Source organism: Hipposideros armiger, unplaced genomic scaffold, assembly GCF_001890085.2.
Source record: "Hipposideros armiger isolate ML-2016 unplaced genomic scaffold, ASM189008v1 scaffold_170, whole genome shotgun sequence".
In the NCBI taxonomy this organism is placed as follows: domain Eukaryota; kingdom Metazoa; phylum Chordata; class Mammalia; order Chiroptera; family Hipposideridae; genus Hipposideros; species Hipposideros armiger.
The window spans coordinates 1557339-1580708 of record NW_017731520.1 but is presented as its reverse complement, the minus strand read 5'-3'; the positions used below and the strand labels follow the sequence as shown (position 1 = coordinate 1580708).

At 41.8% G+C, this 23370-nt stretch overlaps 1 protein-coding gene across 1 annotated transcript in view; it reads right to left on the bottom strand.

Annotated features, from left to right (window-relative positions):
- Nucleotides 1–22713, bottom strand: part of STMN2 (stathmin 2) — a 41328-nt gene extending 18615 nt beyond the window's left edge. The window contains exons 1-3 of the mRNA XM_019651938.1: nucleotides 22499–22713; nucleotides 1929–2024; nucleotides 629–699 (exon numbers count right to left, since the gene is read on the bottom strand). Of these exons, the coding sequence (XP_019507483.1) occupies nucleotides 629–699; nucleotides 1929–2024; nucleotides 22499–22517 (186 nt within the window). The 5' untranslated portion in view covers nucleotides 22518–22713. The remainder of the gene's footprint in view (nucleotides 1–628; nucleotides 700–1928; nucleotides 2025–22498) is intronic.
- Nucleotides 22714–23370: the final 657 nt, after the last annotated feature.

The window sequence follows — 23370 nt, the reverse complement described above, 5'->3', positions numbered from 1 at the left end:
TGGGTGGAGGCATTGTGAGGCCAAATGATGAGGAAAGTAGCAAAGTTGTCCAGTTCTCATATATAATCCTGTGGTTGGAACTCGCAGGAGCCGTTAGAACAGACATAGCTCCCTGAGCGGGTGGAAAGACTCGGCCCTGGCAGTGCGCATGTGCAAAGCATCCTTGTGGTTCGCGGTTTGCCCTTCAGTATGTTTGTTGACACGAGTTGTCAAGCGTGTGTAGTGTCCCCTGTGGATGACACTGTGATGGGGTCCCTGCCTTGGGGGTGCTTACAGTCTAATGGGGACAACAAGACAAGATCCCAGGGGGAGGGTGGCATCTGCTTATCTAAGCTGTACGCTGTGTCCACGTAAGAAATGGTTAAGAACCGGGACATGGTTAGCCGTGTTTTTCACCAGCAGCTTATGTGAGAAAGATAAGCAGATCATCAGACCCTCGGAGCAGTGCATAAGCACTGCTGAATTGTCTGTTCAGCTTCTAATACTGAGCTTATACATAACTCCTGACTTTCTCCTTCCCCCATCAATCCCTCAGCGGGCAGAAACTGGCACTCTGTCCCCTGTCCCTCCGGGGCACCTGTGTACCCTCTGTCTCGGCAGGTAACCACGCAGTGATCTCCTTACTGACTTGCATGGTGGGGTGCTCTTCTAGACCTTGAGTTCCTTGAAGGGGGTCTGTGCTGTGTCCACCTTTGGAGCCTTGGTGACAACACATAGTGACATTTTAGAATTTCAAACAGCTGGATTTATGCAGAGCTGCATCTAGTAGATTAAGGACCTGTCTAATTTGTTGGCTAAATGAATTTGTACAAAGTAGGCACTGGGCCTGCATTCTAAAGAGAATTGTTGTTGGAAACCATAACCCTTTGCACGAAGTACATTTTCTTTTAAAACGGTAAACTGGTATCTATGATGCTTGTGCCATGAGAGAAGCATTTTGGCAAGAAAATGCCTTTCAGTCCTGGCATAGGCTTTAACGGCACAGAAAGGGTTAACTGCCACATCCCCTCACCTTATCTTTAATGCATTTCTTTACAATGTGGACAAGAAAGGTAATTATGAGCCAAAAAGCTACAAAAATATGCTTCAGCTGTAAACTACTACACACATTACTGTATCAAACATTTTGATTGTAGTGACTGAATTAAGTGAGGATGGAATTGTTGATAATGATAGCTGCCATTTTGGGGTGCTTACAAGGAAGTGTTCAAAGATTTGCATTAAACCACTTATGCCCCACAATACCCCTGGGAGGAAAATACTAGAGTTAAATACAGCTCAGAGAATCTAAGTGACTTGCCAGGGGTCATGTGGATAAGTGGCAGAGCCGGGAAGGAAATACTAAGAATGAGTCAAGAGAAATCAAACCGAAAGGGTTACAATGCAAAAAAGTTTATAGCCAGGCCAGTTCTCTAGGCTTTTCTTTTGAAATCCTCTTGATCTGGGGCCTCAGTCGTAAGTCAGTTTTATTATTGGAACTTGTTAGGTTGTTGACATGCATGACCAAATATGGGAACTTAATAAAGACTATGCTACAGCAAAAACTGTGATGCTGTCCATTTTCTCTCCTGAGTTTTCTCAGTATAAAGCATTTTCTTGCAAATTATGATCTGCTCTGATTAGAGCTTAGCGTATTATATTGTAAAAAGAAGATTTGGACCTATTGTGGATGTTGACATGTTAGACGTGGCTGCACTAACAATTCAACCGCGTGTCTTGAGAAACATTAATGTGCTGTTATTAGCACTAAACTCAAACTGCTTCGAGCAGTAGGCTATCAATACCACCTAATGGGTACACACAGCCAGTCAATAGTGAGATCTGCCAAATATGGATTTAATTATATCAGCAGCAGGAAGAGAGAAGCTAACGGACCCACGCTTTTCCAGATGACCTAGCAGGCAGGGGCATCCTGTTGTCAGACTCACCGTCGTAAGTGTAGGTGTTGATGGTGCGAGGTTCTGGGTAGAAGCAGGAGCAGATCAGGGACAGCATGGACAGCTCCTTCATTTTCTCCTTGTAGGCTGGAACAGAAGCTCAAGGTTAGTCTTTTGTTTTCCGAATTTCCTCGTAGTGCTCCTTTTAATTAGAACGGGAATCATGGCCTCCTGTGAAATGAGTATAGCCAGGGACACCACTCTGCCCTTTCTCAAAATATAAATGGGTGGAGGGTGGAAACAAAGCTCCCCAAGCGCATGTTCCTTATTACAGAGGACATAAATCACACATTCTAGCAGGTAAGGTAAGAAGTGGGAGAAACGGAGTTAGAGGCAGAAAGGAAGGTAGAAGGGATTGAGATCCGGCAGGACAAGGGGGGAGCTCGAGGAAGCAGAAGCTGAAATGAGCAGAGACAGGTCCATTCTAGTGCAAGCCCAGCAGGCGTGTTGGGTATCAGTGAGATTCAGGAGGTGTCCTTTGCTGGTTCAGCCTGAATGGCCACATATTCATTTGGGGATAGGCAGGGAACTCATCGGGATAGTTATGAAGCAGGGCTCCTCCAGGGACTAAGGTTGCTGCTTTCCCAAGTTCACTTTCTTCTAGCTCCTCCTTTCCACACACACCAAAACCCTCGATCTGAGATCTGGTAACTGTCCTGGCTGCGTACCCCACGTCCCCGCTTGCCGAGGAGCTGCAGGAGCCCGGATGGGGACTGCCTCCCCTCTATCCCCCCTCATTTCACTTTCCCCTGTTTCCTTTGAGAGGCATCCTGCCCAGGTGACCTCGGAGGCCATTTGACTACTGTTGGTTGTCACCAGGACAAGTGATAACCAAATGGAGATAAGGAGATGAGAGCCTCTCACCTTTGTGGATTCTTTAATTAGTGAGATTTATAAATAAAGAAAGATGGAAGAAAAACGATGATAAAGTATAAAAACATGGTGATGGAATAACATTGGCCCTCACGGGTAACACTCGTTTATTGGTAGAGTCTTCTCATCATTACCGTAGCCCAAGGGAAAGTGAGTACCTTGGGAAGATGGAAACTCTCAGAAGGTTAGTTTGGGCGTTATCAATAGGTGCATCTTTTGTTTGGCTGGTGAGAAACAGATTCAATACCCAGATGCTTTACAGTTACAGAATGTTAGATTGGGAAGGTCCTAAGAGATCCATTTAGTCAAATGTCCACCAATTTTGTAACCGAAATTGGCCAACAGCGGCCAAAGTCATACTCGTATGTGGCCAGTGACAAAGCTGGGCCTCTGGATAAAATGCAGCGAATCAAGGTTGCCAACAGGCCTTCTTCTAGCTCCACTTTCAGGATGAGGGTCAGTGTGTCCAGAGGGCTGGACATGCCTGGTTAGATAAGGATGCGGGGGTGGTCAGGCACGGCGTTAGTCCTGGTGCCAGGTTTAGTGCATAAAAGTACAGGACACCTGGTTAAGTTTTAACCCAAATATTTCATGGGATATAGGAAAAACATTCTTTGTTTTCCTCAAATTCAAATTTAACTAGGCGTCTTATACTTTATATGGCAACCAGAGCAAATGGACTTGGATCGTAAAGACTGAGTGGTGTTGAGGAAAGCAAGGAAGAGACAGGTTTATTTACTGTTGACATGGGAATGGGGTTCCAAAGAGACCACACGGAAGACTTCTGTGGTCAGGGCGCTGGGTTCCCCTAAGGGTCGGTAACTCCAGGGCCGTTGTTCACTTCCTGGTCTTTATAAATGACATTGTCTGTGCTCCAGGGGACAGCCCTGACACAGACCATACTACAGCGGGGTTTTTCGGAGTTGCATCCTGAAAGTATGTCTTCTTGTGGGTCAATTCTGCTCCAAGATTTTGGGTAAGATGTTTGGAAATTTTGCTCACGTAAAAGCATTGTGACTTACAATATATTTATATGAAAACAAACATGGATGTATTTCATTCAAGAAAGTCAGAATGTCATGAATTTGAAACATGAAAACTTAAAAAGCGGAGAGTTTAGTTTTGAGTCAGCCCTTAGGACCGTTTCTGTGAGAAAGTCTGAGATCAAAGGTGGCGATGGGCTGGTTAGCTGTAAGTCCTGGTTTGCCTGCACAGTCCTGGGTTAAGCGCATTCATAACATCCCCTTGCACTGGCAGGTTTTTGGCCATTACAACCATCCCAGCATTCTGAAAGGGGGCGAGGTACCTGACAAAAGCCTGTTCTTAGATTTATTTGGCCGTTTTCTGCAGGAAAGACCTGTAACTAGGAGACACGCTTAAGAAACGGCTGAATAAAGTTCAGCTGGTAATGTGGTACAGCTTTGGAAAATGGCCATGCAAAGGAAAAAGAGAGGACAACGCAAGAGACTTTATGAAAGAAGCATGAATAGGAATGAAGAACTGAGTGTGGGGCCCAGGACAGAGGCAAGGCAGAGAGAGCCTGTGGGTGGGTGACCACGGGAAGCTTTCCAGAGAAAGTGTGGCTAAACCCGAGTCCAGTAGGATGAGTTGGCCTTGTAGAAAATAGGGCATGGGTTGAGGTACTGAAATATATGTAATTTGGATAAGCTTTTGTATTAACAAACAAAAAAATCCCAAGCAAATGCGAAGGCTGTTAGAAACATGCTAACAATATTTCACTATTGACATTTCATACGTTGAATTGGCAATCATTTTCTTTATTGGTTTTTTTGAAATCAGCATATATTCATCTTTTCACAACACCCCAACACCAAGCAGAGTTGTATGCATGTTTGTAAGGATGTGGGAAGTGACAGATAATTCCATATAATCTTTTTCATAGTTGGTTGCATTTGCTATTAAACTGTGAATACCTGCAAGTAAGCATGTTTCTCCAGTGAATTCATCTAAAATTCAACCCACACGATGTATAATGATTCTGGAGCAATATCCACTTAGCCTAATGGTGTATGAACACTAATAGCTTTCCCACTCTTCCAATGACTACCTACAGTGAACTGTGAATAATGGTAACAGCTGCTGTTTGTTGAGCACAAACAATGTTCCAGGCATGGTGCTCAGCTATTTGCATGCATTACCTCATTTAATCACCTCAACAAGTTACCATAATTAATCCAGATTAACAGGCGAAATCAAGACTCAGATAAGTGACTTTGCCCAACATGCGATAGGTCGTGAAGTGTGGAGTTGAGTTCGAACGGAGGCCTGCCTGACTCTTTGTGCCTCTGAATGCTGTCGACCCCTCCAACAATTTGCTCAGACATGTTACTCATGCCTTCACTATCTGCGCATTGTTTCTAAGGAGAAAATAATGTATATTATTACTGATTTTTAAAACAAAGAGTCCAAGACTTTTCCCATTTTTCTTTGGCATTTGTTGTTAATTAATTTGCACATGTTAGTTATTCACTACAAGGCTATGGGTAAAGATAGAGGTTTACAGAAAGAAACTTTTTTTGGCTTGTGGCTTTTACTTGGTGCAGATGGCTAGAAAATTCAGAAGGAGTTTCTCAAAAGGAATTCTGAGTATGTATGTTCTTATTATATGACTAAATATACCCTTACACATTTATATTGTGGCTCATGAGATAAAGTGATAATTATCTAGGTATTTTAGGAAAAGAAAACTTTTGTATCGGTTATTTGGATATTTTAAGAATGATATATTTTGGCAGGCAATTGCCTGAATTTTTCCTTTTTCTTTTTTTCTTTGAGGAACAAAGAGTGCTTGAGAACAATACAGCGCATACTAGAGATTTAATAATCAGATTAGATCTTGGGCTAGAGGAAAACAGCAGAGATGTTTACTTTGTAAAATATGAAATACACACATATATACATACATATCATAAGCTCTAAGCCCTTTGCTCAAACTTTCAAATACACCTTAATTTTATACGTGTGTGTTTCGACAAGAAAATAATGTATATTATACATGAGCGTATACCCCATTATTTTCTAAAGGCCAAATAAAAATAAGTGGTTTAAAAATTTTCAGTTTTCTACTTCATTTGGCTTGTGTGAGAATGATCAAAATGAGTTCTCACACTTACTCTTTTGTTGTTGCTTGATTTGGAATCAGTAGTATCCTAAAATGCCTTCTGTTTATGCATTCTGGGAAAACTTTTGGCTAATGCTGTGTGTAAAGTGGTAATACGTATTAGACTTCTGTTAACATGGAACACAGTAAGGAATGCTCTACAAATGTCATGAGTATGCTACTCTGGGAGACAATATTTTATAACCGCTGTATAGACTACTCATCTGTGTATGACCATAAGAGCCCAGTCACTCAGAGGACAGCTGACCGTGGAGTTGGGTTTTGGTGGCTCTGCCAAAGAGCGCCCCAGTCTGTTAGCAGATTCCGTTTTCTCCTTTCCTTTGTCATGTTTTCCCTGTGATCTATTAGTCTAGCAGGGAGGTTTTCTTGGCTTCAATACTCAATGTGGATTTCCCCTGATTTTCTTCATTTGAAAGTCTCTAGGCACAAGGCACAGGGTAGAATCAGATGATATGCAGAATGCAGGGTATGGCTGCATTACACTTGGCTTTACAGCAGTTAGGTTTGCATTGGTTTCTGAGAGATTTCATTGAAAACATTTCTTTATTTGAAGCATACTAATTTATATAAATGTGACTAAAGGCACCTCTTAGGAAAAAACAATCTGTCATTTCCAGATAAAAGTGTCTTTAGGACCTGGTACATCGTGGGTGATAGCCGTGGACCTGGTTGTCAGTCTTCATTGCTGGCGCCAGGACTTAAAAAACAGCAGACAATGGGAGAAACAGGGTACTCTGCTGATTGGTTCTAAAGACCTGAGACTTACACACCGATTATTAAACACCGAGCCCACATTTTACCACCATTCTCCTAATTGTATCCTCCACTGCCTTTTCCTTCCGTTATCTGAGTCTTAACGTAGATGGGAATCAGCGACCTGTTTGCTCTTTTTTGGTGCCTTCTTTTTACATGTCGTAAATTAAGCTCCTGATGCTCATTTTAACTTGATTTTGACCATATTGTGTTATGGTATGTGTGTGTGTAGTATGTTTGGTAGTTTGATGCTTGGGGGTCCTAGAGTCCAAGGTTACATTATTTTCTAAAAGTCAAATGTGTCATCCCATTTAGAAGTATTTTGGGGAGCTCCATCACTGTGATTTTTCTTTTTGAAAGATGAAATAGACTAAAATTATTTTATTTAAAACACTTGCATACTATATTGGCGTGAATTTGGGCCTTAAAAAAACTTGGATGAATACATAATTGAGGACTCAACATTATATGCAAAATCTTAGATTTTTGATGATCTATTTTAATATCCCAGCAGATCACTGATATGAGGTAATATTCTAGATATTTCTGCTATGATGATGTCATGCTAATTTGTTTAGTATAAATATGGATTCAGTTTGCATTCATTCTACTCACCTCTCCCTAACATGAATTGTGGTCGCCTAAACTAAAATGACCAGACAGGTTTTGAAAGATTAGTATTTGATCAGATGAAGCAGCATACTTTTTCTGTAGGAATAGATATGAAATCAAATAGAGGGACCTTTAAGAAGGTCAGAGCTGGACAACACGTCATTGGATTTTACAGAAACGTAGGAAGCTCTTAAATTTCAGAGATGGATTCTTGGCAAAGCAGTTGTGACAAAGAAAAGAAATTGGATGACATGAATCAGTCTTTGTGATGAAAATGGTAACGAGACCAGTAAATTGTACCAACCCGGGACCTCAGCTGACTCGTGATGCTGAGTTTAATGAGAATTCCACTAGGTCAGGCAGGGTCTTGTCCTTTTTCCTTTCCCCCGATAAAGAAATTCCTAATAGTCATCCGTGGACACCCAACTGCACTGCAGTTTGCAGGAGTCATGGGAGCACTTTATTTTGTCTAGATGTCAAGATTTTATCATCAAGCCTATTTCTGGATACCGAGCGATAATTTTTTCTTAAGTCCCCAATACTACTGGGTAGTAGTAACAAGCCTAAGATGATAGCTAAATGGGGATTTAAATGAGACAAAGCCAGAGTGAAAAAGCGGAGTCTGTGCACCTGTTGAGTGGAGTTCTCCAATGACTCTTCCCTTCCCTGCTGTCTCCTGAGGTGGATGTAACGGCTATTTGAGGCTGTCATAAGAGTCTCTGAATTGTGTCTCCAAAACGGCTGAATGTGGCACCCAAGTGATTTAAATCTCTCTCTATTACTTTATAAGTTTTCGGCTGAGAGTAGAAAAATACTTTGCATCCATTCTTAATTCAGCAAAACTCATACTTCCTGTGCAAACTAATTATTGCGTTTGTGGGGTCGGTTTCTAGAATCACAAGTGTTTTGGTCATCAGTGATACGGATGTCGGTTTCCTTGTTCACGTCATTGTAATGTGTGGACCCCTCCTCCAGCTTCTACTTCACACGAATTTTACAGTTAAGTCTAACTGGGACTCATGTCTTTGTATGGGATAAGGTGATCTAAGACTACATACACGGTGAATTACCTGTTATGTGCTCAGTGAAAGCAAGAGCCTTCAGGAAGGAAAAGGCAAGGCGTTTGCTACAAGTGCAAAATAAAGAACTGTAATATAAGATTCAGATGACTTTATCTCAGTTACTGGGCCTGTTGACTTTTCCCTCGAATTGACCAGTGGTTCAGACATTGAGGATACAGACAGGGAATTTACAGGGAATCCTATCCTATATATCATCACGAGATGAGGTTGCCTGTCTTCGGATAATGGAGTATGCTAATTTATATAGAGTATTGAGAAGAAACACTGGGGTTAAGCAGGAAGTCGGAAACAATTTGGGTGATAAGTCTCATTATCACCAATTTGGGTGATAATTAGTTGTATCCTAATTCCTCTGTCAATCTGAAAATTTACTAAAATTTTACTAAAAGTTCAAAGCATATTTCTTGGAGAGTTTGTGCATAAACCTCTCTTTCCTGGGAATGGTATAAAGTTTCTATGCATTTGAAGAGCTCCGTATTAGTTCTGAGTGTGTCTTTCAAAATCCATATGACTTAGAATAGTCACTAGCATCCAATGTGAATAAAAGAAGTATTTTCCTTTGGTGTTTGTGCCCTGTAATACTTACTAAGGTTGCATTCCATTCTATTGAATAGAAGCCTTACCTGAGTAGGTCTCTCAATAGAGACTTACAGCAGTCGCTCTAATTGCTTTCTTAGGAAATAAATGATATGTAAGTAATTAATAGATATGTTAACTATTTCATACAAAGGCCACAAAAGCCTCCTGCAGGGGCCAGCTAGCATTTTGCTCACTTCTAAAAACCTAGGGCAAATTGTAGAGTCTCAGTCAATGAAACTGTAAAATGCAGTGTGTAACATTTATTCAGTAGCTTCTGAAAGATGGATTTTCAGATCACATTCATGAGTTCTAATAGATGGTTCTATTTTAGCCATCCATTCAAAAACTGTGCGGTACATGCTTATGTAAACTGGTGTACTGAACAAAAACTGAACAGTCAGGCACATTTTCCCCTGAATGAAAACAAGTCTCGGGACTGTGTCAGACACATGGAAGCAATGTGTCCTACAGCCACTTTGGGTCAAGGAGAATGGAATGAACAGATACCTAGTTTAAAAAATAAAATATGTAAATATTGCTAAGGTTTAGAACCACTCAATATTAAAAAAAAAAAAAGACTGCAGTGCTGTTATTTCTGAGAGCCCCTGGAAGCGTGCGAGAGTGGCGGATTTGGAGATGAGTGTCATCATGGTGTAGTGTCCACTGTGACTTTTCTCGGCATCCATTTTCCAGGCAGCTAAATGGAGTGAAAGAGATCCTTCAGGTTAACTCGATATGCCATGAAAATTGCTTTTTTTTTTGGTTTTGGACTGCAAGTGCTACTTCCTCAAGCTTTCCTAGGTAAAGACTCATTTTCTGAAATAGGATTCATCAGATCATATCCTAGAATCTTTTAATTAGCCTAATTTTCTGCAAGGAGCAAAAAGCAGGATAGACAAAGCACGTGAGTAATGTGTCTAAAGGCCTCTGAATCCCAAGGTCAGGTTTCTGTCATCACGGTTACAAACAGGATTAAAGTCACAGAGACAACATAGTCCAGGATAAGTTTTCTAAATTTGCCTTCTTTCACATACTTTTTGTTTCTTCTGGGTATTTGGAAATCAAAGCTCTAAGAAATTGTAATTTCCGGTGGCATGAAAGTTTTGCATGCTTATGCTGTGACAAGGTAGCTTTATTTTTTCCATGCCAAAATACTACTTTGCCTCTTGTTTTTGTAATAAAGCAAATAGAGAAGAGAAAGAGATTGAAAATAGTGTTTGGATTTACTTGAAATAAGTAATTACATAGCACAGAAACCTCGGAAAGATTGAAAAAGTAACTGTTCTCTTGCAGGGAGATTTTACAATACACTGAACCTGTAAGATACAAATGAGAAAACCTGAGCGATCAGGAGAGTGTTAATTTCATACTTTGAGGAAATATATTTAAAGCATTTGTAGTTTGTTTTGGTTATTGCATTGTTACTCTCCTTTCGTGAAACCTGGCTTGGTGGGCGCTGTTTCTCAAAAAAAAGACTTACTTTAAGTTCATCGATATAGGTATGTTTACATCACTGATACGTTTTGTCTATTTGTTACTGTCAAGCGGGACATCTTCACTCTGGGTTAGTGGGGCTTTTATTCTTTTCAGTCGTGCGAGAAGGACGGAAAGTCCAGTGTTCTCCCCAAGGTACTTTTTCCTGCAGTTCTTCTTTTTAGTAGGTTGTAATATAAATATAGCTTGCCGGAATGCATAACCACTAGACTGCAACTGCGTTGTTTTTAAAATTTCCTTTTAAGAAAAATTTCAACAAACAGAAACCAATTCTTTCAAAGCTGCTTAATTCAGTGTTTCTTCAGTGTTAGTCCTGAACTTAGAAAAAATGTTCATCCTAAAGACTGAATTTCATTTTCTTTTATTTGTTCTACTAATAAACGTTTTGATATTTTTTAACCAGGTTTTTGGCTGTAGAAGAGACACATTTCTTCTCTCTCTGCCTTTGTGTGTTGGCGAGGCTTTTCTGAACCTTGATAGATTTTTTTAAAGTGAGGGAATATCTACATTTTCTTTAAAGCTGAATTCTCCTACGCAGTGCAATACATTATGATCTCATAAAGATTTAAATTGTATTAATGCTTTCAGATAAAGCTCCTCTTTTGTCATTATTCCATGTTTGAGAGAGGAGGAGTATATCTTATCATCTGTATTTTATGGCCTAGAAAGGTGAAAAAGTCCAGAGTATTTTTATATGTAGATTTTTATCAACGGTATCTAATTTGAAAAAGGACTCTACTTATAATGTAAGCTCATACTTCTGTTAACGTGTCCGCAGCTATGCCATAAATGATTTCTAGTTGATGTACCAGACATGTATATGAATTGATGTTTTGGAGACAAAGCGAAAGAGTTAAAATGCTCTTTTATATCGGCAGTCAGGTATCCTCCCTGACGTCTTTGTAAAGTCAGGTGCCAGGCGAACGAATGGTCATTGATTTCTCAGGATATCTTTCTTATTCTAATTAGAGTGTGCTAACATCTTACAGATGTTTTCGACTGGTACTCGGAACACTATTAATTGAAAAGGTCACTTGCATGGACGACAGGGACAGTGATATAGACTCTGAGTGTCCACAGCCTTCCCACTAGACAGTCACGGAGGGTACACTCCGTTTGGGCTGTCTCACTCCGTGGCCCTGCTGGTGCTTCTCCTCTGATGGGTGGAGGAGAGGAAGGCTAACCCCATCGAGATCGGAACTCCCGGATTTACCATGAGAGAAAAGATCTGGCCGAAGGAAGGGAATTGAAAATGGAAGGAAGTGAGCCCGGAAGGGTCAGGCAGGGAGGAAGCAGAAGGGAGCGAAATCATGTCGCAGCCGAGTGGCGTGGGGATTAGATGAAACTGGTGGTTTAATAAGACTTCATTCATTATTAAAAAGAGAGGCTGTGTGTGTGTGGCGGGGGGAGGAGGTATCTGTGATACAATTCCCCTTTTCCTGCTCTTTGAGAGACCGCATTTTAAACTGCTACATTTTAATGCTCTGGAATCACTTTCATTTCTACTGAATGTGACATGTCTTCTTGATGAGCCTTAGTGGGTCGGCAAGAAGGGTTAGTTTTATTGAAGTTATAGATGTATTTTAAGTAGAGTGAGATATGGAATATGACAGAGAAACAGAAGATGGGAAATAACACAAGAAAAATGTGTAAACTTTTAATTCTCACATTACCCAGAATGCATCTGTCTTGGAGATACGCTATATTGGCAGTTGTGTGTAAATATATTATCAGTTGTCCCTCTGCCACAGAGAATTACTGAGTAGTGATCATTTCCTAAATACCAAGTCATTTCTAGGAGATTTATTGTTACATGTAGAAATTCACAAAATGTAAGAATTTGTTATAGCATATACAAATATAAAATCAGTATATTGTATGGCTGAAATAGTCAATCATATCTTAATAAAAAATAATTTAGATGTTTACTTAAAATTAATATTTTTAGTATTTTCATCATTCATCATTCAATGGAAAGGGGATTAATATTTTTTATTACAAAGTGCTTAACATTCAGTTGATTACTTAATCCTCTTAACAACTTGGTGATTTAGGTATTTTCCCCCATTTCATAACTGAGAAAATTGTGGTATAAAAATGATAATTTGCTCAAGGATTATCAGATGGTAAATTGAGAAGCAGGGTAGCTCTCTCTTACATTTAACAGTCACATTTCCCGACCTGAGCGTTTCTTGAGGAATTATAGTACTACTATTAATTTTCATAGGATTTTGCGTTCTTTGAGCTCCACAGGTTGCTTTTCATTATTACACAGAGCCTTCCCTTTTTGTTTTTAAATTTGGAGGCAGCTTTATACCAAGCTTTTAGCACACTTGCCATGTGGTCCTGGGCCGCTTTGCCTAAGGCAGGCTGGTACGGTTGCTCTTGGGGCAGGCTCAGAGGGCAGAGAATGTCAAGGGGCACTGGCCAGGGGAGGGGCACACATGGAACCAGAAGAAGAATCTTTACTGAGTTTCACCTTCTCACATTTTCGATGTTAGTTTGCTGAGGCATCCTGCTTTGCCCAGCAGTTCTCTCAGTCTAGTGGCTGCCATCTTGGGCCACCACACACTGCCTTCCCTTAAAGAAGGTTAGGTTGGGGACAAGTTGGTGGGGACCAACCATAATAAAACTTTGGGTGAGTTAGTGGCTTCTTCTCAGCCAATGTTCATTTAATGAACAGAATTTTAAAGAAGAATGTTACATTGGACCTATGCACAAGCCCTTTAAAGTATCAGACACTGTTGTCTGAGCAATTTTATGCAACGTTTACTTCAATTTTTATTGTTTAGGAATATTTTTCAAAAAGAAAATAACTCAGTTTCTGTGTTTCTTGCTCCCTGTTATTCATTCTAAATAAATGCACATGCATTGGTGCTTTTATGAGTAAAATATCCAGTCACTGTAACGACAATTAAAAATGCAGCCCCTTGTGCTTACAGTGCCTTGCAGATACAAATCACTTTCACTTTGTTTCGTTTTAAAATGGAGTAACATGTATATGCCCGTCACACAGGGATTATAAGAAGATTAAAAAGGATGGGACAGGTGACTATTTTCTAAGAACTACAAGGTTTAATATAGTTAGATCATGCTAATTTTTCTTTTGAACATTTCCCAGTCTTCTATGTTTGTCTATTCTTTTTTTTTTTTAATTATAAAAGAAAAAGTAGGTCTGAAGTAAAAAGAAAAGATGACTTTTTAAAGTGACAGGAGTCTTGGATCATGTAACCTGTGCCTCAAAAGACCAGAGTTGACTCCGGTAATTTCGTGTGTGTTTGAATAATGATAAGGAGAAGGATGCAAACGGGCTCTTCTCAGACAAGGCTATGACACTTAAATAACAACAGTAGATGTTAGTGTTGGGAATAAAAAAGCACTATGCAATAGTAAGGACAGTTATGCCCTGAAGCATGGCCCAGGGAGGCGGCAGTAACTCCAGCCTCCTGTTCCGCTGCCTCAGATGGTGGGTGCTTCCCGCCCTCCCCGTTGGAGTCTTGAGATTCTCTGGTCTCAGTTTTGCAACAGCCAGTATAAGTTGAGCTGCATCATGGGAGTTAGGTTTCAATCCACTAGGAAGCCCAAGTTGAACAATTAGCTATTAGGTTTACTATGAGCTGCTTTGTTGAATGAAAATGACACTTTCAGCTGCAGTTCATAGGAAAAAAAGTCTTCCAAAAGAGGGAGTAGAAGGCTAATTAAAATTCAGACTTTAAAGTGCTCTCTTGTACAAGTATTTGTGGACTACGTTTAGATAAATTTCATTTATTTTAATGCTGATACAAAGGCATACAACCGACAGATTCATATTACTAATCATCTGTTGTTACATTAAGTACTTGTACTAATGGATAGTGGCATCATCAAGTACAGTTGTTCCAGAAGAATAACTGCTAATTACAGGTATTGCTTTTGCAATGATTTTGGATAAAAAAAAATCAGTTCCAGACAATACATATATATTTTTACGTATAATACTAGAACTGTAATTATCTCTTCTGACCACAAAAACAAATTTTGGGGATCTTGTAATTTTTCAGAGAATTAACTATTTTAATCTGGAGGGCAACAAAATTACAGATGAGAACAATCTTAACATTTTTGTTATGGTTTCATAGCATAATGTGTGGCTTCTTAAGTACAATTCCTAGAGAGTTCTATTTCCATATGACTAGCAAAGTGATTGCTGAAATGCATTAATTAACCTTTACATTCACATAAAAGTGTTTTGTGAGAATGAATGTACACAAAACGTTATCTTTAATCATGGCTAGTAAAAATGGGTTATATAAACACAAGTTTTACTACTGCAGGTGTCTCCTTGACAAATGACAGACCGTGATTCCTTTATTAAAAGATCATTAAAAATGCTTCACAAGGGAGTCAGACCCCTCCCACAAACCTCTCCTGCCTGCCTGCTTTTGAGGCAATAAGATGAAGAGTCTGTAAGTAGTATCTAACAATTATGAAATGTGGATGCCTGAGCTATACATTTCTTTAGTTCTAGATTTATTTCATGAAACAAAATATTAAAATTAAATATCTAGGGTCTTTCGAAGGAGTTAAGGATCTATTTTGAAGTGCATTAACTGTGATGAAACGGATTAGATTAAGTCACCACACACACACACACACACACACACACACACACACACACACAGTGCCAAAAAATGCATACACATTTTAAGAAAGGAAAAAACTGTATTAATATACACCGATAACAAAAGACGAATACAAGTCATGTTTGACTTCTGCAATTATAAGAGGTGCTCAAAGCAGTTACCATCAGCATCCAGACACTTCTGATTGTGGCGAACTACTGTTGGAGCAATGTTGACCGAAGTGCTAACATCTCCTAAAATGTATATACATGTTTTTGGCACCCTGGTGTGTGTGTATGTATTTTTTTTTCTGGAACGTCTCATCATAGCTTGTCCACATCGGAAGTTCCTGCTGTGCTCTCAGCTGAGCCTTCAGAGAGCCATTGCTCCATACATTGCAACCCCCAAGGTCTTATAACCCTCTTTCCCCAAAGCCTAAATCATGGGAGTTATTTGAATAAGTCCCAGGTTAGCTATTAAAACTCGTCACCAATTTGGAGGTATTTCCTCTTCGAGGTGACTGTCCTCAGAAAGGATAAGACCGTCTCCGGTCTGTTAAACAAAATGACCACATCACACACTTGACCTCCACTGTGGGAACACCTACATCTGTAACAGATAGATATAAGAGTTTCTGGTACTGGTTACGGGTACAAACTCTGGAGCTGGGTGGCCTGGGCTCAAATTCTGGATCTGACTGTGTGACCATGGGCAAGTCACTTTACCTCTCTGTGCCAAAGTTTTCTCATCTGTAATAGTACCTATTTGTTTAGGCTAATTGGACGATTAACTTAGCTAATATGTATAAAGTGCTCAGTGCCTAGCATGTTATGTAAGGGTTAAATCAATCAATGAAAACCACTTGCACAGACATTCTGAAATTTTTGTCTATGCCAGAAAAAGTATTCTCGGAAGAAAGCAATGTCATAGGAAAATTGTTGATTAAAGGGACCAGTCAAGACAATTTTTGGCTCAGTCTTCAAGGTCCTCAAGATGGGATTTTTGTTATCTCCAAACCAGGTATCCATAGAACCACAATGGACTGCTAGGATGAAACGTGTAAAACACACGTTTACTTTTGGAATGCTGTTTTAGCACGTCGTCGTCTTTTTAAAAAATGTACCAGGAGTTGCAAAATTGAAAGTTTCCTAGTTTCTGAGAGGCCCTGAGATGAAGTTGACAGCAACAACCAGGAATGGATACTGAGGCGTAATCCACCTCCGTGTTGAATAGCAGCATATCCTCCCAGCTCTGTGGCCAGTTTTATCTGCGACTATGATTTTAGTGCCCTGTTGGGGAAATGTGTATTTCTAATTGCAGATATTGCCTATGTAGCGCCATATTTGCATGATAGCATTTACAGAAATGTGGTACTGTGTGCTTGGTCACCCACCCACAGCACGGGAGGACTGACGTATGATATTTTGGCAGATATCCCTCCAAGACCCATTATTTTCTTTTGAGTTGACTTCCTTAGAAAGTATATATATATAAAAAAATGGAAGTCCTTTACTGGCTTAAGTAAGCAGAAAACACACATACATAATCTATTTTCAGATATATAGCCATACTCAATAAATTATGAATAATTTCCTCCTGTGGTATATCTAGGAGGAAATTCTCTCACAAAAATTTGGTAAGTAGTGAGTCTTACTTACCAAAGTAAGTTGGTATATTATATACCAACTTGGAATATATTGAAAGGCAGCTTTCGTGCTGTTCGATCCTCTTTTAATTTCTTCAGTATGTGGAGTGAATTAGCTGTATGGTAAAAGGGATTACAGACTTTTGCCTATTATCCCACAACTAAAAAGTTCTGAGTCAGAACACTTTTTCTGCACATTGTTTTGTAAATCACAGTGAGCTAACAATATAGATTTTCAATCCTCAATTGTGCCACAGGCCACATTCCTTTTTTGTTGAACACACACACACACACACACACACACACACACACACACACAGAGCCAAATTCTCATTTTCAACATTTCTCTTGAAGGGCTTTTGCTGAGCCCTACGTCCTGCAATAGGAATCTATTTTTAAAAATCCAACTGAGGGAGAGTGATGGCACAACGCACATAACTCCAAAGAAATAAAACCCCTAAGCGTATGCTAGTGGGATGGAAATATTCTGTAAAGTTTGCCATGGATTTGAAAATGTTAAGACATAATACCAGAGTTCGTTCTATGGAACGTGTATATCACAGTTTTATATTTCTAAAACTGACATGTTTGGCAGTTGGGAGCAGCTCATCTGGGAGGTTGTTAGGAGTGCAGAATGTCTGGCCTCAACTGGACCTACCTATCAGAATTTACATTTTAATGGAAATCACAGGTAATTCATATGCACATTCAAGTTCGAGGAACACATCACACGAAACTATTAAATATTTTACAGATGGTTCATCCTTACGTAAAATATAAGATAAAAAGAATTCCCTGCCAGTGCAAACATAAAAGTAATCCACTTTTGATGATCCTAAAAGTTAGTTTAATCCTGTTTTTGGTACCCCCTACTCAGTATTACAATGTATCTATCTGTTTTACCTGCTAGCCCATAAGCTCCCTGAAGGTGGACACTGATATTCAGGTGTGTCTCCAACATCAAACACATTTTAAACAAATAAGTAAACAGTGTTTTTGTTTAATTTAGTCCTTTATTTAAACATTAAAATATTCTGTTCCTAAGTAATTTTGCTATTACTATGGACCATTTTCTGGTATTCATCCACTACAAAACAAAACAAAAAAACACCAAACCGTAAATGATATTACAATAACAATGTAATGAGCCTAGAAAGTAAAATTGTAAGAGAATATATAATTAACTAGATGCACAACCCTTTTTATCTACTAGAGTAAAGCATGGCATTAGCTAATCGAATAAGCAACTGAATAAGCAGATTAAAAAAAAATTTCATTAAAAACTAGTACTGGGTTTAAATGAATCATCTACCTCTTTAGAGAATTTGATTGCCCTCTAGTGGGGGGAAAAGTTAATACAGACTCCAAGGTTTCCAATTCAGAGAACCAAGAAAGAGAACCAGCCACGGTTCTGGAAACATCTAGGTCATCGGCTAATTTATTTTTCCCTTCTCTGGCAAATTTCTTGAATTTTTTCATATAAGGCCGCAAATTTCTTGCATTTTTCTTATAAGGTCACAGATCCGTGACCACAGAATAATGTGTGTTTTCCCAAGACCAAAGAGGAAATTGGTGTGAGCTGCATGCAGTTAGCTATCAGCAGCTTGCGGGTAGGGGGGATGGGGTGGGGTGGCCACGCCCAAAGCAGGTAGCCACTTGCTGGGAGGCCAGCTGCTTCCAGCCTTGTGTGGGCAACAGCTACTGGGGTGGAGTGGGCACACAGTCAGTCCTGTACAGTTGGAGTGAAAAACAGTGGTGATTGATAAATCAGGAATTAAAAAAAATAAGGTCTGGATTCATCAATGAGAAATAGTCTCAATTATATACGGAATCGATTCACCTTCCATTTAATTTTTAATCATACAGATTTAACTGAAAATTCTGATTGATAGCAACTACTAGATGTTCACAGACTTAGGTTAACTATTTGCATCCTACATTATAGGCAGGAAAACGTTTTTATTGTGTGACCCGGCTGTGTGGCACTGGGAGAGGGCATTTCTTGAATCGGAATGAAATGTAGCCTCCTGCAGCATTTTTGTCACTGAGGACAAGCTATTTGATGGGAGACATATTGCGCCAAATGATCAAATGCTTATTCCACAGTCCTTTAGTAATTAAAAAAAAACAACAAACAAACTCCAAAGTAAGTAAAATTGTTTTTAATCACTAAGGGCAGAAGCAGTTGTTCTAACAATAAAAATACCTGTGTCTCCTTTAGACTAGAAACATTCACTGCAAATCTGTAAATCACATCACAAAACCATTGTGAATTTTGACTAAACAAAATTCTAGATTTTAGTATTACAAACTATCCAATCTTTATTATTTTAAAATATACTGCACTTTCAGAAAATTTTAACACGCATAGACAAGAACCACCCGTGTATTAATTTGGACCATCACACTAGCCATCTGCTTGGGGCTACACTGGGTCACATAATACTTATTGCAGGTTCAGCTTACTTACTTGGCATGAAAAAATTTTATTTATATCTATATATATATATCTATATATATCTATATCTATATATACGTATATGATTAGTTGATAAACTATGTCTTTCAGTTTTATCCTGAAATCCTGACCAAATCCTGATCTTCTCACTTGTAATATTTTATCTGTCCATTTAGAAGGTGCCTACTTCATTAGAGAAAGCAATGGGAAATATTCTCTGCACCTAGTGCAGCCGTGCTGAATACAATAATGGTTTAATGAATCAGGAAAAAGTACCCACCCTGGTGATTAATTGATTATGCTTTGCAACTGGAATCATTTCCAGATCCATTCCTTTCCTATTGCAGAGGTTGTGCTTGCTTTTCATGATTTGCAAATGCAGCTTATTTATGGCAGAAAGGACCTTTGCATTTGTCGTAGTTGGGGTGGGACATTTGGTGGCTACCATTTCACGATCTGTGTTTCTGTGTAGCATTGAGACTGTATCAAGAATCAGCAGTTGTAAGAACAGTTTCGGGGGGAAAAAGTTAAAATATTGTAAATAACGTACACTTATATATTTGTGGATATAACCTTACGAAATACACACTGAAGATCATACCTCAATTATATGTGTATATTTTCATCCATTGCAGCCCCATACGATTCTCTGTGGAGAATTTTCTAGCAATCTTTAGCACACAAGCCCTGCCTATCAAGCACCTGCACGTAGATCCAACCCACACGAACATGCATAATCTGAGCAAAACCGGAAATATATTTCCTTTATAACGTAAAATGAGCAATGGAGACAGAATTCCCTTTTGGGGAAGGGAGGAGTCGGAGAAAGAGTGAAACAAGGGTTAATCCTTAACCAAAGACAGTCATTCAGACCTTTTGAACAAATAAGGCCACCGAGTCATGGAATGGTAATGATTTGAAATAACAGTAAGTGATGATGATGGTGATGAATTTGTAGCCGCCCTCCTGCAGCAGAAACCTCTCGGTGCACTGCGGGAGCAGAGCGCAGGGCCAGATCTCCCCCATCCCCCATTCTCAGAAGCTTTCTGGAATTGCGGGTGAATTGTGGGAAGCGGCGGGTAGCTTAGGACACTGCGCAGAAACCTGTCTCCCGGGCTGCACCCGCGGGGGCGAGTGCCCAGCTCCCGGGCGGGGAGCGCAGGGCGCAGGGCGCGGCGTGGGCTTTGCAGGGTTGGCGGCGCTCCACAGCCGGCTCGCCACGTGCGCCCCCAGCCTGCCTGCGGTTGGTGGTCCCAGCCATGCTGGGAGGGGTGGGGCTGAGCTGCGCCCTGCCGGAAAAGCGAGGGTCCCTCCTAGGGAGACTGCCCAAGGGGTCTCCATCCCGAGAACCCAGTGTGGGCTGTGGAGTTGGGCTGCGGGAACGTAGGCTCGAGCTCCAGGGGCTGTTGGGACCGTGAGACGAAAAACCCCTCCCCGCACTCCCCGACCCAGGTCACCTCTGTGGTCTCACAGCCGGCTGGGGTGGGGCCGCGCCTTTGTGTGGCCGGGCGGGGCTCCTGCCGGCCTTTCTACAGAGCCACCCACTTGGATGGCTGGGATGTAGAGTGACTGTGCATATCGAGCGGGGCCCGAGAGGCTCTGGACTGCGGGGCTGGAAAAGGGGGTCTAGGACTCCAGACCCCCAATCAACTCCCTTTCCCTGTCAAGCCTCGGAACCCGAGGTCTTCCCGGCTCCGAGGGCGGAGGGCGGGGCAAGGGCGGAGCTGCCCAGAGCAAACGCTGCTTTCTCCCTTCTCCGCACCCGCACCAGGTCCCGGCTGAGGGCTGCTTCCAGCCACCGCCGAGCCTCGGGCCCCTCCCTGCGTGTCCAGCCCTGGGCCCCCAAGCGCCGGAACCAGGGGGCACTTGTAGCACAAGGCAGGTTGGAGAAGGAGACCCTGGATGAGGAATCTAGTTCGGGCTGTGTGTCTGACTGGTTGCCTCTCTACTCTAGGCTGAACCTATGAAAATTGCCGGTATTTGGTCCTGCCTGACCTACAAAATGGATATTTCACGTGGCTCAATTTAGGACCTTGACCGCTTTTGGATCTGTTTTATACATACACATATCTAGGTTCCAGAGGCTTTTCCTCAAACCGATCAGAGTTCAAACAAGCCTTTATCTGCGTTTATGTCTAGTCACCCTATGCAATATAGTTTTGAAAAGAAAAATGCTAGCTCACTTTTCCGTCCCCCCAACCCCCGTAACACAGAACAATGATGGGGGGGGGAAGGGGTGCGGCAATGGTCAGTCGCACTCCGAAGCCAAGGCTGTGAGTGGATTGCCAAGTGAGGGCCGTGGCGCTGGGTTCCCCCCTCCCCGCTGGCTGGGCTCCTGGGGGTCGTGCAGGCCCTCCCCACCTGGCCCCCTTTCAGCCTGAAGATGCTGCAGTCGGCTGGGGGGTGGGGCGCCTGCACCGCTCTGCACAGGGTGGGGCTGTCCGCATTGTGCACCCAGCGCGGCAGGTGCCTCCCCCAGGACCGTGCGTCCTCACACAAAGAAACCCCACCCCAGCGCCTGCTAAACGGCTGTCCCCCCAGCCCTCCCTTCCACGCGCTGGTCCCCGCCCCTGCAGCTGCCCACCCGAGCCCTCCGTGCCCTCCCCGACTTCCTCTCTTCCACCCTCCCCCTTAAAACAAAGGAGCGCAGCCCCCACCCCCGCCCTGAACCTCTCCGCACCGCCCCAGGACTAGCGGTTTCTCCGGCGAGACAATACCGTAAAATCTGCCCGTTCCCCACCCACCCTGGTCTCCACCCATCTTTCAAGCCCAGATGGGACTGCTTTGACTTTGCATCCCCCCCTTTCTCCTACCCCTCTTTCTCTTCCCCATTTCCTTTCCCTTTCTTTCTTTCTTTTCTTTCTTTTCTTTCTTTCTTTCTTTCTTTCTTTCTTTCTTTCTTTCTTTCTTTCTTTCTTTCTTTCTTTCTTCTGGAGAAGAAAAAAAAAAGAACATTACAAAGCACTTTCTAGAATTTCCCTTAGCCCCATTTAAGGCGAACAGCAAAGGTCGCCCCCTCCCTCCACGACTGAGCCTTCATTTTAAACATGGAAACAGCATAATTTCCCTACCCTTGGGAAGGCAACTTACCTGCTGCTACTTTTCAAAAGAAATTCTTAGCTTTAGATTTCTTAGCTTTAGAAATTCTTAGCAAGGATTCCCTCTCTCTGCCACCTCCCAGCCCCTCAGAGCTGCACCCCGTGCTTCCTGATCCCCGTTACCACCAGCGTTTTTTTCTCTATGAAATATCCCCGAATGCCTTCACGGCTCTAAGAGACAAGGTGAGGCTGGGCTCCAGGTGAAGCCAGGCGCGCTGCCTTACCCATTGCTGTTTTAGCCATTGTGGGAGGTGCAGGTGCTGAGCGGCGCTGAGGAGACGGGTCCAGCTACAGCAGCGGAGACAGCGAGACGAGACTGAATAAGGCACTGAGTCTGCAGAGTGGGACCGTGCGAGAGAAAGAGCAAGAGGCAGGAGCCCATGAATAATTATCACTCAGAAGCTCAAGCAGATTGGCTCCCAAGGTCCCCTGACATGACTCCCGCAGAGTCAGAATCTCCAAGCATTAAATATTGATTGGCCAGCGGTGCTGGAGTACAAAGTACCAGAATGCAGTTTGAAGTGGAAATCAGTCCTTGCTTGGCAGCTCCCCCCGTTTTGGGGGCCTGGTAGTACAGTCCAAGTAGAGTGGAAGCTGAGCCCAGGAGCCTCCTAGGAGCTAAAAGCCAGGCTGTGCCTACCTGGGAGCCAGGGCGTTTGACTTCATTCACATGTTTCATTGCACAGATAGTCATAAAAAAGGGGAAGGGATTCCAGAGGCCTGAGGAGTCTTCGCAACATGCTGACTGTTGGAAACATCTGTTTAAACATTTTTTTTTACTTGTTCATCTTTTCTCTTTGGCCTGTGGCCCTGTCATTGGTAGATGCTAGTCTCCCAGGGTGACCCCATGTCATCTGTGGTGGCAGCTCAGGGCAGAGCTGCATTCTTCTCTCTTAGCACAGCTGGACTCAGATGTCGTAGTCCTTTTGAGGACCCCTCAACAGAGCAAGGCCTGATGTTTTCTAAGAAAACTTGTGGCACTGAAGGAAGGGGTTGCCTGTGCTACTTGAAACAGGGACCAGTAGTTCTGGTCCACCTGGGGACCTCATGGAAGTGGATGAGAGTTAGCCTCCTGGTCCTGTGTCCTGTCCATCTG